The sequence below is a fragment of the Nipponia nippon genome, unplaced genomic scaffold (genome assembly GCF_047370975.1).
Source record: "Nipponia nippon isolate SJK-2023a ecotype South Korea unplaced genomic scaffold, ASM4737097v1 scaffold_45, whole genome shotgun sequence".
NCBI lineage: Eukaryota > Metazoa > Chordata > Aves > Pelecaniformes > Threskiornithidae > Nipponia > Nipponia nippon.
The window spans coordinates 1,237,876-1,252,020 of record NW_028262364.1 but is presented as its reverse complement, the minus strand read 5'-3'; the positions used below and the strand labels follow the sequence as shown (position 1 = coordinate 1,252,020).

Below are 14,145 nucleotides of genomic sequence, written 5' to 3'. Positions count from 1 at the left end.
GCAGGGCTGGGAGCAGCAGAGCCCTTCCTGCCAATGGGGCTGCAAAGAAGCCCACGCGAGTGCCCCAGGCCAATGTCCCCAGCCTGCACGCGACCCCTCCGGCCCTTCGCACTCATCTTCTGCAGGCACCGATGCGCTCCTGTCCCAGCAATCCTTGGGCCTCCCACCCCAGCGCTGAAAAGGAGCCTTCAAAGGGGAGCGGGTACAGCCAAACAAGGAAATGAAAAGGCAGCCGTGCAGGAAACCAAAACGCAGCCCGTATCATTAGCTGGGATGTTTTGCATTTCAGATGAGCTTCTCAGAAAATTATTACTTCCACAGAGGCTTCCCCTGGACCTGGGGCAGTGCAGGACCACTATAAAAGCCACCCCAGCTCTTCACTCTCTCATCCGCTTCGCTCCCCTTCTTCTCCTTCGGAAGCAAGTGAGTTGGAAGCCCTGTCCTAGACCGGGGCTTGGGGCTGCTGCTCCTGGGAGGGGAAGCGGGGAGAAGGTCTGGCGTGGACAGGGCCTGGGTCTGGGCCGAGGGGACTCTTGGGCTCTTGTCTAGGAAAGAGCTTTCCTGTGCCTGGCTCTCTTTGCACGGCGCGCGGGGGGACAGGCAAAGAGGCGCGCGGGGGGACAGGCAAAGAGGCGCGTGGGCCTCCCTGCAGAGCCTCCAGCTCCCCTCCCAGCACGTGCCTTGGCTCCCTCGTGGTGGGCGCACAGGCTGCTCCTCACACGCCCCCGTGCTCCTCCCTGCCCTCTCTCCCAGGTGCACCTCCAGCCCCAAGACATGTCCTGCTACAACCCGTGCCTGCCATGCCAGCCCTGCTGCCCGACCCCGCTGGCCAACAGCTGCAATGAGCCCTGTGTCAGGCAGTGCCAGAACTCCACCGTCGTCATCGAGCCCTCTCCCGTGGTGGTGACCCTGCCCGGACCCATCCTCAGCTCCTTCCCGCAGAACACCGTTGTGGGATCCTCCACCTCCGCTGCTGTTGGCAGCATCCTCAGCTCTCAGGGAGTGCCCATCACCTCTGGGTGCTGTGACCTCTCTGGCATTTCCAGCCGCTACTGCGGGAGAACATGCCTCCCCTGCTAAAGCTGCCGCAGGCGGCCCCACAGGAGGACCCCCAGGAACCCAGAAGACGGTAATGGACTGAGCACGGAGATCCTGGCCATGGCTTTCAAAGGGGCTGAGCATCCACGGCTCCAGCCGCAAAGGAAGGCAGGAAGAGGCGCGCCTGGGCTCTCTGAAAACATGGCCCTTCTCTAGCTTGCCTGTTTCTCAGTCTCTTTTCTCTCTCTCTTCTCTCTGTTGTCTTCTGCTCCCCTGGGCTCTGAGCACCTGCTAAGCCCCACGCGAGGAAGGACCTGCTGCCCCTTTCCCTCTCGGGGGCAGGCAGGCAGGCAGGCAGGCAGGCAGGCAGGCAGGCGCCCAGTGCGAACTCCACCCTGGCCAAGGGGCAAAGACTCCTAGCTCCCCCTGGTGCTCCCTGCACCTTGGCCCCCCACTCAGAGGACCTCCTTCCCCTCTTTCGACTCATTAAAGTTCTGCTGCATCCCAGCCTGGGCCTCTGCGTGGTCCTTCTCTCTCCGGACGCTCTCCCTGGCTTCCAGAGAGAAAGGTGTCGCTCTGGGGAGATCTTGCAGGCACAAAGGAGAGCCATTGGCATTCCCGCAGGAAGCGGAGGGTGAGACCCAGGCAATGGGCTCCTTTCAAGACACTGTCCCTTGCAGCTGAGGGAGATGCCCCCGGCCGCTGCAGGGCCAGCAGCCGTCAGGGCCTGCCTTGCTGCATCCCTGCACGCAAATGCCCTCCTCAGCCTTTGAGCACGCCCTGCAGATGACGGGGAGCCCAAGCACTGCCCGAGCGAGGAGTCCATCTCCCCGGCCGCACTGGCGGGTGGTGGCGGCACTGGGCACTGGTTCTGCAACCAGCAGCACCTGTGAGCCCTCCCTGGCTGGCACCTCTTGCTTCAGGAGGGCCCCTCTCCCTGCGGCAGGTGTGGTGGTGGCGGTGGTGGTGGTTGTGTGACAGGTTGCGCCTCACGTGCCCCTCTGCTCCTCCCTGCCATCTCTCCCCGGTGCACCTCTGGCCACAAGACAGCTCCAGCTACAACCTCTCTCTCCCTCAGGCGAGGAAGAGAGGTGGGCTCTTCCTCGCCCACCTGCCTTTGTGGCTTCCAACTGCAAGCCGGTGCTTCTCCAGCATTTCAGCTCTCCTTGCGTTGACTTAGCCTTCCTTGTAGGGCTTGCAGGGATCTTCTCTATCCCCAGTCAGGCTGCCAGCACTCCCTCCAGCACAGCTAGAAGAGGCGGAGTTTCCAAGTGCAGATGTGGTCTGTTTCCTGACAGCTCACTCTCTGTCTCTCTAGGCACGCATGTAGAAACAGCACATAGGAGGCTTTGCGCTACCTGCAAAAGGGATGTGTAGAGTCCTGCTCCCCCTTTCACGCCCGTTGCTCACAACACGTCATGCTCCCATCCTTTGCCACGCGCCATCTGCAGCCTCCCCTCTCCCAACACGATAGCTCCCAGTTTTGCCAAAGGGCCAGGACTCCCCTCTTCCCCCTCCAGCGCTGACACTCCCACTGGCCCACCGCCCTGCTCCTCCCCAGCCTGACACCCGTGTCTCACCAGCCTCCGCCAGTCCCGCCAAGGCTGCCGGGCAAACCTGGACCGCGTCACGCTCCCCACTCAGCAAGGTGCCCAGGGAGCTCCAGGAAGTGGGAGCTGAAGCTTGCCAGCTCCTGTCTTCTCCTCCCTCTACCAGCTCAAAGCCACCTCCAAACCTCAGCCCAAAGGGCGGAGCAAAACACTCCGAGGGCTGCCTGGGATCTCACACCTCTGCCCCAGGGAGCTTTTCTACTCACATTGCCTAGTGGTTAAAGCACTTGCTCGGCCAGACTAAGGGAGTCAAGCGGCCAGCGGTGCTGGGCCCCGGGCTCCCCAGGGCCAGGACCAGGTTTTCCAGCGCTGGGAGCTTCCAACTGGTGCAGCCAGGCCACAGCTCGACCTTTCAAAATCCTCTCGGTCACAAGGGCCCTGAACATCCTCGCAGGCACTCATACCCGCTTGTAACACTGCTGCCTCTTGTGAAACTCCAGGCCAGGCTGCCCAAGGGGAGCCGTGCACGCCTGCGACAGGCAGGTGGCAGCCTGCTGACAGTTCCCAGAACTGGCAGTGCAGTGCTCAGGCAGAAGGAGACAAAGGAGGCAGCCAGGGACACAGCCCTCACACCCATCTCCAGCAGGGCAAAAGGCTCCCTGGCCGACTTCTCTGGCCACCCAGCGCACAGCCAGACACAGGGCAGCATCTGTGTCGGCACACATTGATGCCGAGCAGCGCTGCTTTTCTCCTGCTTGATGACACCGATCCCCATTTCTGCCTCGCCCTCTCCATCCAGCACTTCTCAGGACATTCAGCTCTACCTCCTTCCTCCCGGGGCTTTCTGCCCACATGGTCAGCCTGTCTTTCTTACCTGAGAGAAGGCCACGCGGCTGAAGCCACCACCCATGACACTGGTTGTATTTTGTATGGAGAAGGGGAAGGCGGCCCACTGGGAATGGTAGAAAGATTGTCAACGGTGTCCCACAGGGAACGGCTGTCCGTACCACATAATCGATCAGCCATGGATTGTAGCGGCGATCGCCCAACAGGATAGCTCCTCCTCTTCTTGACTTCTCCGTGTCTTTTCAGGTCGTAACTACCCACTTGCCGTCCCCGCAAACTGGAAACAAAGCGGCAGGGAAAACTCAGAGCAAATGCCAGCGATTCCAAAGAGAGAGGCCTGTCTCTCTAGACCAGCTGGCAGACATCTTCACAGATCTCTCCCCCATGAGCAGTCGTTTGCGCTGGGGTGGACTTTGCTCACCAAGTGGTCCCACTGACTGTACCATGGGGTGCCCGCAGAGCCCCCGTCCCCCCCCAAATCCCAAGGAAGCACGAGATGAGTTGCACCACCTCGCACCTCCAGAGCAGCCAGTCATTCACCACAGAAGCCACCTACACTGTCATCAAGACAATCGCACATACTGCCTGCAAATTGCTTGTTTCCTCAGAGTAATTCCACATATGGCTGTTGCACATGGGCATTGTGTCCCGAAAAGCCAAGCGGTCCCTGTGGATGGAGAACAACTCATGAAAGGCACCCATCAAAAGAGCTCTGTACCTTGCCTTGCCTTGCCTTGCCGTGCCTTGCCGTGCCTTGCCTCTCCTTCCATTTTCTCCTCTGCCTCTTTCCCATCCAGTGTGTGGATCCTTATCCACTGTCGTTGCAAGCCCTCCTTCTCCGTCCCACCTCCCCTCCTCTAGAAAGAAACTTGCCCCAGTTGGATGCTCCCAGTCCTTCCACCATCCTTGCACATCCTGGAGAATACCACTCTGTTTCCCACTTTCTTACCGCTTCCCTCGCCTTCTGTTTCTTCGGGCTCTAGAGCAGTGGCTTGAGGAGAGGCAGCACCAGCACTGTTGAAGACGGACACTCCTCTGTCCCGGGAGAGGCTGGTAGTGAGGCGGGTGAAGATCCGGGACCATGGCCCGAAGAACAGCACAACCACAGTGAAGTGGCAAGTGCCTTGCGTCTCTCTTCTCCTGTCTGCCGCCCTGGTGGAGAGCTGAACCACTGAGTCCCAGGAGCCCAGCAAGGCCAGGCTGCACACCAGGGCATTGGTGCCACCTTTGGAGACAAGGAGCACACCAGCCCAGCAGCTCTCGGCACAGGCCAGCATGGGCGGTACCTCACAGAAGAAGCAGTCCAGGTCATTGGGGCTGCGGCTGGGCAAACACAGGGTGAGCGCCACTGGCGCCAACAAGGGGAGAGTGGCCCCAGCCCTCAGGCCTGCCACCGCAATGGCACAGACCTTCCCTCGCATGACACCGGGGACCCCTGGGGCTGGCACATGGCCACAGATCGGTCGCAGGCCACGACTGCGAGCAGGAAGAGCTGGGCCACGCAGCTGCCAAAGCAGCTTGTCCTCTCCACAGGTAGGAAGTGCAGTGGCATCTTGAGCATCGTGACCAATGAGTGGCCGATTGCCGAGGCCCAGAATCCTAGAACCGTTGAGGTTGGAAGGTGGCTCTGGAGATGGTCAGGTGCAACTCTCCTGCTCAGAGCAGGCTCAACGAGAGCAGGTTGATCAGGACACTGCCCCGTGTGCTCCTGAATATCCCCAAGAATGGAGCTTGCACAGGCTGCCTGGGCAGTATCTCCTGGGCTTGGCCACCCTCCCAGTAAAAGAGTTTTTCCTCAGGCCCATGTGGAATTCCCTTGCACGCAGCTCCAGTATGCACACAAGGGCAATTAAGCAAGCACCCCTGCCTACACGTGAGCAAGCGTGGACTTGCCCGGGGACAGACGGGGAAGCCCCTTGGCAGGGCAGGGCAGGGCAGAGCAGGGCTGGAGCACCCCGGGGCAGGACAAGGCTCCAGGCACACTCATGGTGTTGGTGTTGGTGTTGGTGTTGGTGTTGGTAAGGGACCCCCAGAGAGAGTGGGGGAGGCCCAAGAGGTGCACAAAGGCCTCCCCAGAGCAGCAGGAGGAGGAAGAGAGTCAAAGGCTGCAGCGCTGACTACCCGCCTGCGGAGGCAATGGCCAGTGACCATCAGAGAGGTCTCGGAGGGTGGGAGAAAGGGGAATGCGGCACCTGGTCCCGCTCGGGAGCCCTTTGGCATCCAGGCGGGGACTGCAGGGCTGGGAGCAGCAGAGCCCTTCCTGCCAATGGGGCTGCAAAGAAGCCCACGCGAGTGCCCCAGGCCAATGTCCCCAGCCTGCACGCGACCCCTCCGGCCCTTCGCACTCATCTTCTGCAGGCACCGATGCGCTCCTGTCCCAGCAATCCTTGGGCCTCCCACCCCAGCGCTGAAAAGGAGCCTTCAAAGGGGAGCGGGTACAGCCAAACAAGGAAATGAAAAGGCAGCCGTGCAGGAAACCAAAACGCAGCCCGTATCATTAGCTGGGATGTTTTGCATTTCAGATGAGCTTCTCAGAAAATTATTACTTCCACAGAGGCTTCCCCTGGACCTGGGGCAGTGCAGGACCACTATAAAAGCCACCCCAGCTCTTCACTCTCTCATCCGCTTCGCTCCCCTTCTTCTCCTTCGGAAGCAAGTGAGTTGGAAGCCCTGTCCTAGACCGGGGCTTGGGGCTGCTGCTCCTGGGAGGGGAAGCGGGGAGAAGGTCTGGCGTGGACAGGGCCTGGGTCTGGGCCGAGGGGACTCTTGGGCTCTTGTCTAGGAAAGAGCTTTCCTGTGCCTGGCTCTCTTTGCACGGCGCGCGGGGGGACAGGCAAAGAGGCGCGCGGGGGACAGGCAAAGAGGCGCGTGGGCCTCCCTGCAGAGCCTCCAGCTCCCCTCCCAGCACGTGCCTTGGCTCCCTCGTGGTGGGCGCACAGGCTGCTCCTCACACGCCCCCGTGCTCCTCCCTGCCCTCTCTCCCAGGTGCACCTCCAGCCCCAAGACATGTCCTGCTACAACCCGTGCCTGCCATGCCAGCCCTGCTGCCCGACCCCGCTGGCCAACAGCTGCAATGAGCCCTGTGTCAGGCAGTGCCAGAACTCCACCGTCGTCATCGAGCCCTCTCCCGTGGTGGTGACCCTGCCCGGACCCATCCTCAGCTCCTTCCCGCAGAACACCGTTGTGGGATCCTCCACCTCCGCTGCTGTTGGCAGCATCCTCAGCTCTCAGGGAGTGCCCATCACCTCTGGGTGCTGTGACCTCTCTGGCATTTCCAGCCGCTACTGCGGGAGAACATGCCTCCCCTGCTAAAGCTGCCGCAGGCGGCCCCACAGGAGGACCCCCAGGAACCCAGAAGACGGTAATGGACTGAGCACGGAGATCCTGGCCATGGCTTTCAAAGGGGCTGAGCATCCACGGCTCCAGCCGCAAAGGAAGGCAGGAAGAGGCGCGCCTGGGCTCTCTGAAAACATGGCCCTTCTCTAGCTTGCCTGTTTCTCAGTCTCTTTTCTCTCTCTCTTCTCTCTGTTGTCTTCTGCTCCCCTGGGCTCTGAGCACCTGCTAAGCCCCACGCGAGGAAGGACCTGCTGCCCCTTTCCCTCTCGGGGGCAGGCAGGCAGGCAGGCAGGCAGGCAGGCAGGCAGGCGCCCAGTGCGAACTCCACCCTGGCCAAGGGGCAAAGACTCCTAGCTCCCCCTGGTGCTCCCTGCACCTTGGCCCCCACTCAGAGGACCTCCTTCCCCTCTTTCGACTCATTAAAGTTCTGCTGCATCCCAGCCTGGGCCTCTGCGTGGTCCTTCTCTCTCCGGACGCTCTCCCTGGCTTCCAGAGAGAAAGGTGTCGCTCTGGGGAGATCTTGCAGGCACAAAGGAGAGCCATTGGCATTCCCGCAGGAAGCGGAGGGTGAGACCCAGGCAATGGGCTCCTTTCAAGACACTGTCCCTTGCAGCTGAGGGAGATGCCCCCGGCCGCTGCAGGGCCAGCAGCCGTCAGGGCCTGCCTTGCTGCATCCCTGCACGCAAATGCCCTCCTCAGCCTTTGAGCACGCCCTGCAGATGACGGGGAGCCCAAGCACTGCCCGAGCGAGGAGTCCATCTCCCCGGCCGCACTGGCGGGTGGTGGCGGCACTGGGCACTGGTTCTGCAACCAGCAGCACCTGTGAGCCCTCCCTGGCTGGCACCTCTTGCTTCAGGAGGGCCCCTCTCCCTGCGGCAGGTGTGGTGGTGGCGGTGGTGGTGGTTGTGTGACAGGTTGCGCCTCACGTGCCCCTCTGCTCCTCCCTGCCATCTCTCCCCGGTGCACCTCTGGCCACAAGACAGCTCCAGCTACAACCTCTCTCTCCCTCAGGCGAGGAAGAGAGGTGGGCTCTTCCTCGCCCACCTGCCTTTGTGGCTTCCAACTGCAAGCCGGTGCTTCTCCAGCATTTCAGCTCTCCTTGCGTTGACTTAGCCTTCCTTGTAGGGCTTGCAGGGATCTTCTCTATCCCCAGTCAGGCTGCCAGCACTCCCTCCAGCACAGCTAGAAGAGGCGGAGTTTCCAAGTGCAGATGTGGTCTGTTTCCTGACAGCTCACTCTCTGTCTCTCTAGGCACGCATGTAGAAACAGCACATAGGAGGCTTTGCGCTACCTGCAAAAGGGATGTGTAGAGTCCTGCTCCCCCTTTCACGCCCGTTGCTCACAACACGTCATGCTCCCATCCTTTGCCACGCGCCATCTGCAGCCTCCCCTCTCCCAACACGATAGCTCCCAGTTTTGCCAAAGGGCCAGGACTCCCCTCTTCCCCCTCCAGCGCTGACACTCCCACTGGCCCACCGCCCTGCTCCTCCCCAGCCTGACACCCGTGTCTCACCAGCCTCCGCCAGTCCCGCCAAGGCTGCCGGGCAAACCTGGACCGCGTCACGCTCCCCACTCAGCAAGGTGCCCAGGGAGCTCCAGGAAGTGGGAGCTGAAGCTTGCCAGCTCCTGTCTTCTCCTCCCTCTACCAGCTCAAAGCCACCTCCAAACCTCAGCCCAAAGGGCGGAGCAAAACACTCCGAGGGCTGCCTGGGATCTCACACCTCTGCCCCAGGGAGCTTTTCTACTCACATTGCCTAGTGGTTAAAGCACTTGCTCGGCCAGACTAAGGGAGTCAAGCGGCCAGCGGTGCTGGGCCCCGGGCTCCCCAGGGCCAGGACCAGGTTTTCCAGCGCTGGGAGCTTCCAACTGGTGCAGCCAGGCCACAGCTCGACCTTTCAAAATCCTCTCGGTCACAAGGGCCCTGAACATCCTCGCAGGCACTCATACCCGCTTGTAACACTGCTGCCTCTTGTGAAACTCCAGGCCAGGCTGCCCAAGGGGAGCCGTGCACGCCTGCGACAGGCAGGTGGCAGCCTGCTGACAGTTCCCAGAACTGGCAGTGCAGTGCTCAGGCAGAAGGAGACAAAGGAGGCAGCCAGGGACACAGCCCTCACACCCATCTCCAGCAGGGCAAAAGGCTCCCTGGCCGACTTCTCTGGCCACCCAGCGCACAGCCAGACACAGGGCAGCATCTGTGTCGGCACACATTGATGCCGAGCAGCGCTGCTTTTCTCCTGCTTGATGACACCGATCCCCATTTCTGCCTCGCCCTCTCCATCCAGCACTTCTCAGGACATTCAGCTCTACCTCCTTCCTCCCGGGGCTTTCTGCCCACATGGTCAGCCTGTCTTTCTTACCTGAGAGAAGGCCACGCGGCTGAAGCCACCACCCATGACACTGGTTGTATTTTGTATGGAGAAGGGGAAGGCGGCCCACTGGGAATGGTAGAAAGATTGTCAACGGTGTCCCACAGGGAACGGCTGTCCGTACCACATAATCGATCAGCCATGGATTGTAGCGGCGATCGCCCAACAGGATAGCTCCTCCTCTTCTTGACTTCTCCGTGTCTTTTCAGGTCGTAACTACCCACTTGCCGTCCCCGCAAACTGGAAACAAAGCGGCAGGGAAAACTCAGAGCAAATGCCAGCGATTCCAAAGAGAGAGGCCTGTCTCTCTAGACCAGCTGGCAGACATCTTCACAGATCTCTCCCCCCATGAGCAGTCGTTTGCGCTGGGGTGGACTTTGCTCACCAAGTGGTCCCACTGACTGTACCATGGGGTGCCCGCAGAGCCCCCGTCCCCCCCCCCCAAATCCCAAGGAAGCACGAGATGAGTTGCACCACCTCGCACCTCCAGAGCAGCCAGTCATTCACCACAGAAGCCACCTACACTGTCATCAAGACAATCGCACATACTGCCTGCAAATTGCTTGTTTCCTCAGAGTAATTCCACATATGGCTGTTGCACATGGGCATTGTGTCCCGAAAAGCCAAGCGGTCCCTGTGGATGGAGAACAACTCATGAAAGGCACCCATCAAAAGAGCTCTGTACCTTGCCTTGCCTTGCCTTGCCGTGCCTTGCCGTGCCTTGCCTCTCCTTCCATTTTCTCCTCTGCCTCTTTCCCATCCAGTGTGTGGATCCTTATCCACTGTCGTTGCAAGCCCTCCTTCTCCGTCCCACCTCCCCTCCTCTAGAAAGAAACTTGCCCCAGTTGGATGCTCCCAGTCCTTCCACCATCCTTGCACATCCTGGAGAATACCACTCTGTTTCCCACTTTCTTACCGCTTCCCTCGCCTTCTGTTTCTTCGGGCTCTAGAGCAGTGGCTTGAGGAGAGGCAGCACCAGCACTGTTGAAGACGGACACTCCTCTGTCCCGGGAGAGGCTGGTAGTGAGGCGGGTGAAGATCCGGGACCATGGCCCGAAGAACAGCACAACCACAGTGAAGTGGCAAGTGCCTTGCGTCTCTCTTCTCCTGTCTGCCGCCCTGGTGGAGAGCTGAACCACTGAGTCCCAGGAGCCCAGCAAGGCCAGGCTGCACACCAGGGCATTGGTGCCACCTTTGGAGACAAGGAGCACACCAGCCCAGCAGCTCTCGGCACAGGCCAGCATGGGCGGTACCTCACAGAAGAAGCAGTCCAGGTCATTGGGGCTGCGGCTGGGCAAACACAGGGTGAGCGCCACTGGCGCCAACAAGGGGAGAGTGGCCCCAGCCCTCAGGCCTGCCACCGCAATGGCACAGACCTTCCCTCGCATGACACCGGGGACCCCTGGGGCTGGCACATGGCCACAGATTGGTTGCAGGCCACGACTGCGAGCAGGAAGAGCTGGGCCACGCAGCTGCCAAAGCAGCTTGTCCTCTCCACAGGTAGGAAGTGCAGTGGCATCTTGAGCATCGTGACCAATGAGTGGCCGATTGCCGAGGCCCAGAATCCTAGAACCGTTGAGGTTGGAAGGTGGCTCTGGAGATGGTCAGGTGCAACTCTCCTGCTCAGAGCAGGCTCAACGAGAGCAGGTTGATCAGGACACTGCCCCGTGTGCTCCTGAATATCCCCAAGAATGGAGCTTGCACAGGCTGCCTGGGCAGTATCTCCTGGGCTTGGCCACCCTCCCAGTAAAAGAGTTTTTCCTCAGGCCCATGTGGAATTCCCTTGCACGCAGCTCCAGTATGCACACAAGGGCAATTAAGCAAGCACCCCTGCCTACACGTGAGCAAGCGTGGACTTGCCCGGGGACAGACGGGGAAGCCCCTTGGCAGGGCAGGGCAGGGCAGAGCAGGGCTGGAGCACCCCGGGGCAGGACAAGGCTCCAGGCACACTCATGGTGTTGGTGTTGGTGTTGGTGTTGGTGTTGGTGTTGGTGTTGGTGTTGGTGTTGGTAAGGGACCCCCAGAGAGAGTGGGGGAGGCCCAAGAGGTGCACAAAGGCCTCCCCAGAGCAGCAAGAGGAGGAAGAGAGTCAAAGGCTGCAGCGCTGACTACCCGCCTGCGGAGGCAATGGCCAGTGACCATCAGAGAGGTCTCGGAGGGTGGGAGAAAGGGGAATGCGGCACCTGGTCCTGCTCGGGAGCCCTTTGGCATCCAGGCGGGGACTGCAGGGCTGGGAGCAGCAGAGCCCTTCCTGCCAATGGGGCTGCAAAGAAGCCCACGCGAGTGCCCCAGGCCAATGTCCCCAGCCTGCACGCGACCCCTCCGGCCCTTCGCACTCATCTTCTGCAGGCACCGATGCGCTCCTGTCCCAGCAATCCTTGGGCCTCCCACCCCAGCGCTGAAAAGGAGCCTTCAAAGGGGAGCGGGTACAGCCAAACAAGGAAATGAAAAGGCAGCCGTGCAGGAAACCAAAACGCAGCCCGTATCATTAGCTGGGATGTTTTGCATTTCAGATGAGCTTCTCAGAAAATTATTACTTCCACAGAGGCTTCCCCTGGACCTGGGGCAGTGCAGGACCACTATAAAAGCCACCCCAGCTCTTCACTCTCTCATCCGCTTCGCTCCCCTTCTTCTCCTTCGGAAGCAAGTGAGTTGGAAGCCCTGTCCTAGACCGGGGCTTGGGGCTGCTGCTCCTGGGAGGGGAAGCGGGGAGAAGGTCTGGCGTGGACAGGGCCTGGGTCTGGGCCGAGAGGACTCTTGGGCTCTTGTCTAGGAAAGAGCTTTCCTGTGCCTGGCTCTCTTTGCACGGCGCGCGGGGGGACAGGCAAAGAGGCGCGTGGGCCTCCCTGCAGAGCCTCCAGCTCCCCTCCCAGCACGTGCCTTGGCTCCCTCGTGGTGGGCGCACAGGCTGCTCCTCACACGCCCCCGTGCTCCTCCCTGCCCTCTCTCCCAGGTGCACCTCCAGCCCCAAGACATGTCCTGCTACAACCCGTGCCTGCCATGCCAGCCCTGCTGCCCGACCCCGCTGGCCAACAGCTGCAATGAGCCCTGTGTCAGGCAGTGCCAGAACTCCACCGTCGTCATCGAGCCCTCTCCCGTGGTGGTGACCCTGCCCGGACCCATCCTCAGCTCCTTCCCGCAGAACACCGTTGTGGGATCCTCCACCTCCGCTGCTGTTGGCAGCATCCTCAGCTCTCAGGGAGTGCCCATCACCTCTGGGTGCTGTGACCTCTCTGGCATTTCCAGCCGCTACTGCGGGAGAACATGCCTCCCCTGCTAAAGCTGCCGCAGGCGGCCCCACAGGAGGACCCCCAGGAACCCAGAAGACGGTAATGGACTGAGCACGGAGATCCTGGCCATGGCTTTCAAAGGGGCTGAGCATCCACGGCTCCAGCCGCAAAGGAAGGCAGGAAGAGGCGCGCCTGGGCTCTCTGAAAACATGGCCCTTCTCTAGCTTGCCTGTTTCTCAGTCTCTTTTCTCTCTCTCTTCTCTCTGTTGTCTTCTGCTCCCCTGGGCTCTGAGCACCTGCTAAGCCCCACGCGAGGAAGGACCTGCTGCCCCTTTCCCTCTCGGGGGCAGGCAGGCAGGCAGGCAGGCAGGCAGGCAGGCAGGCGCCCAGTGCGAACTCCACCCTGGCCAAGGGGCAAAGACTCCTAGCTCCCCCTGGTGCTCCCTGCACCTTGGCCCCCCACTCAGAGGACCTCCTTCCCCTCTTTCGACTCATTAAAGTTCTGCTGCATCCCAGCCTGGGCCTCTGCGTGGTCCTTCTCTCTCCGGACGCTCTCCCTGGCTTCCAGAGAGAAAGGTGTCGCTCTGGGGAGATCTTGCAGGCACAAAGGAGAGCCATTGGCATTCCCGCAGGAAGCGGAGGGTGAGACCCAGGCAATGGGCTCCTTTCAAGACACTGTCCCTTGCAGCTGAGGGAGATGCCCCCGGCCGCTGCAGGGCCAGCAGCCGTCAGGGCCTGCCTTGCTGCATCCCTGCACGCAAATGCCCTCCTCAGCCTTTGAGCACGCCCTGCAGATGACGGGGAGCCCAAGCACTGCCCGAGCGAGGAGTCCATCTCCCCGGCCGCACTGGCGGGTGGTGGCGGCACTGGGCACTGGTTCTGCAACCAGCAGCACCTGTGAGCCCTCCCTGGCTGGCACCTCTTGCTTCAGGAGGGCCCCTCTCCCTGCGGCAGGTGTGGTGGTGGCGGTGGTGGTGGTTGTGTGACAGGTTGCGCCTCACGTGCCCCTCTGCTCCTCCCTGCCATCTCTCCCCGGTGCACCTCTGGCCACAAGACAGCTCCAGCTACAACCTCTCTCTCCCTCAGGCGAGGAAGAGAGGTGGGCTCTTCCTCGCCCACCTGCCTTTGTGGCTTCCAACTGCAAGCCGGTGCTTCTCCAGCATTTCAGCTCTCCTTGCGTTGACTTAGCCTTCCTTGTAGGGCTTGCAGGGATCTTCTCTATCCCCAGTCAGGCTGCCAGCACTCCCTCCAGCACAGCTAGAAGAGGCGGAGTTTCCAAGTGCAGATGTGGTCTGTTTCCTGACAGCTCACTCTCTGTCTCTCTAGGCACGCATGTAGAAACAGCACATAGGAGGCTTTGCGCTACCTGCAAAAGGGATGTGTAGAGTCCTGCTCCCCCTTTCACGCCCGTTGCTCACAACACGTCATGCTCCCATCCTTTGCCACGCGCCATCTGCAGCCTCCCCTCTCCCAACACGATAGCTCCCAGTTTTGCCAAAGGGCCAGGACTCCCCTCTTCCCCCTCCAGCGCTGACACTCCCACTGGCCCACCGCCCTGCTCCTCCCCAGCCTGACACCCGTGTCTCACCAGCCTCCGCCAGTCCCGCCAAGGCTGCCGGGCAAACCTGGACCGCGTCACGCTCCCCACTCAGCAAGGTGCCCAGGGAGCTCCAGGAAGTGGGAGCTGAAGCTTGCCAGCTCCTGTCTTCTCCTCCCTCTACCAGCTCAAAGCCACCTCCAAACCTCAGCCCAAAGGGCGGAGCAAAACACTCCGAGGGC

The 14,145-nt window shown here is 61.1% G+C and overlaps 4 protein-coding genes and 1 pseudogene across 4 annotated transcripts; 3 read left to right on the top strand and 2 right to left on the bottom strand.

The window, feature by feature from the left end:
* The first annotated feature begins 138 nt into the window (after nt 1-138).
* LOC148052709 (feather keratin Cos2-3-like) lies at nt 139-1,520 on the top strand. Its single transcript, XM_087778693.1, has 2 exons — nt 139-423; nt 754-1,520. Exons 1-2 carry the CDS (start codon nt 274-276, stop codon nt 1,078-1,080), a joined length of 477 nt encoding a protein of 158 aa, XP_087634819.1. The 5' UTR covers nt 139-273; the 3' UTR covers nt 1,081-1,520.
* A 2,156-nt stretch (nt 1,521-3,676) lies between these two features.
* On the bottom strand, nt 3,677-4,995 carry LOC148052708 (olfactory receptor 4E2-like). Its single transcript, XM_087778639.1, has 3 exons — nt 4,844-4,995; nt 4,384-4,757; nt 3,677-3,711 (listed from the first exon to the last, which is right to left on the bottom strand). The coding sequence occupies exons 1-3, from the start codon at nt 4,993-4,995 to the stop codon at nt 3,677-3,679; spliced, it is 561 nt and encodes a 186-aa protein (XP_087634765.1).
* Nucleotides 4,996-5,805: 810 nt separating this feature from the next.
* Nucleotides 5,806-7,034, top strand: LOC104019506 (feather keratin Cos2-3). The gene is made up of 2 exons (XM_087778696.1): nt 5,806-6,090; nt 6,420-7,034. Exons 1-2 carry the CDS (start codon nt 5,941-5,943, stop codon nt 6,744-6,746), a joined length of 477 nt encoding a protein of 158 aa, XP_087634822.1. The 5' UTR covers nt 5,806-5,940; the 3' UTR covers nt 6,747-7,034.
* A 2,307-nt stretch (nt 7,035-9,341) lies between these two features.
* Nucleotides 9,342-10,664, bottom strand: LOC148052707 (olfactory receptor 4E2-like). Its single transcript, XM_087778638.1, has 3 exons — nt 10,513-10,664; nt 10,053-10,426; nt 9,342-9,376 (listed from the first exon to the last, which is right to left on the bottom strand). The coding sequence occupies exons 1-3, from the start codon at nt 10,662-10,664 to the stop codon at nt 9,342-9,344; spliced, it is 561 nt and encodes a 186-aa protein (XP_087634764.1).
* Nucleotides 10,665-11,705: 1,041 nt separating this feature from the next.
* Nucleotides 11,706-12,856, top strand: LOC148052706 (feather keratin Cos2-3 pseudogene; annotated as a pseudogene).
* The last annotated feature ends 1,289 nt before the right edge of the window (nt 12,857-14,145 follow it).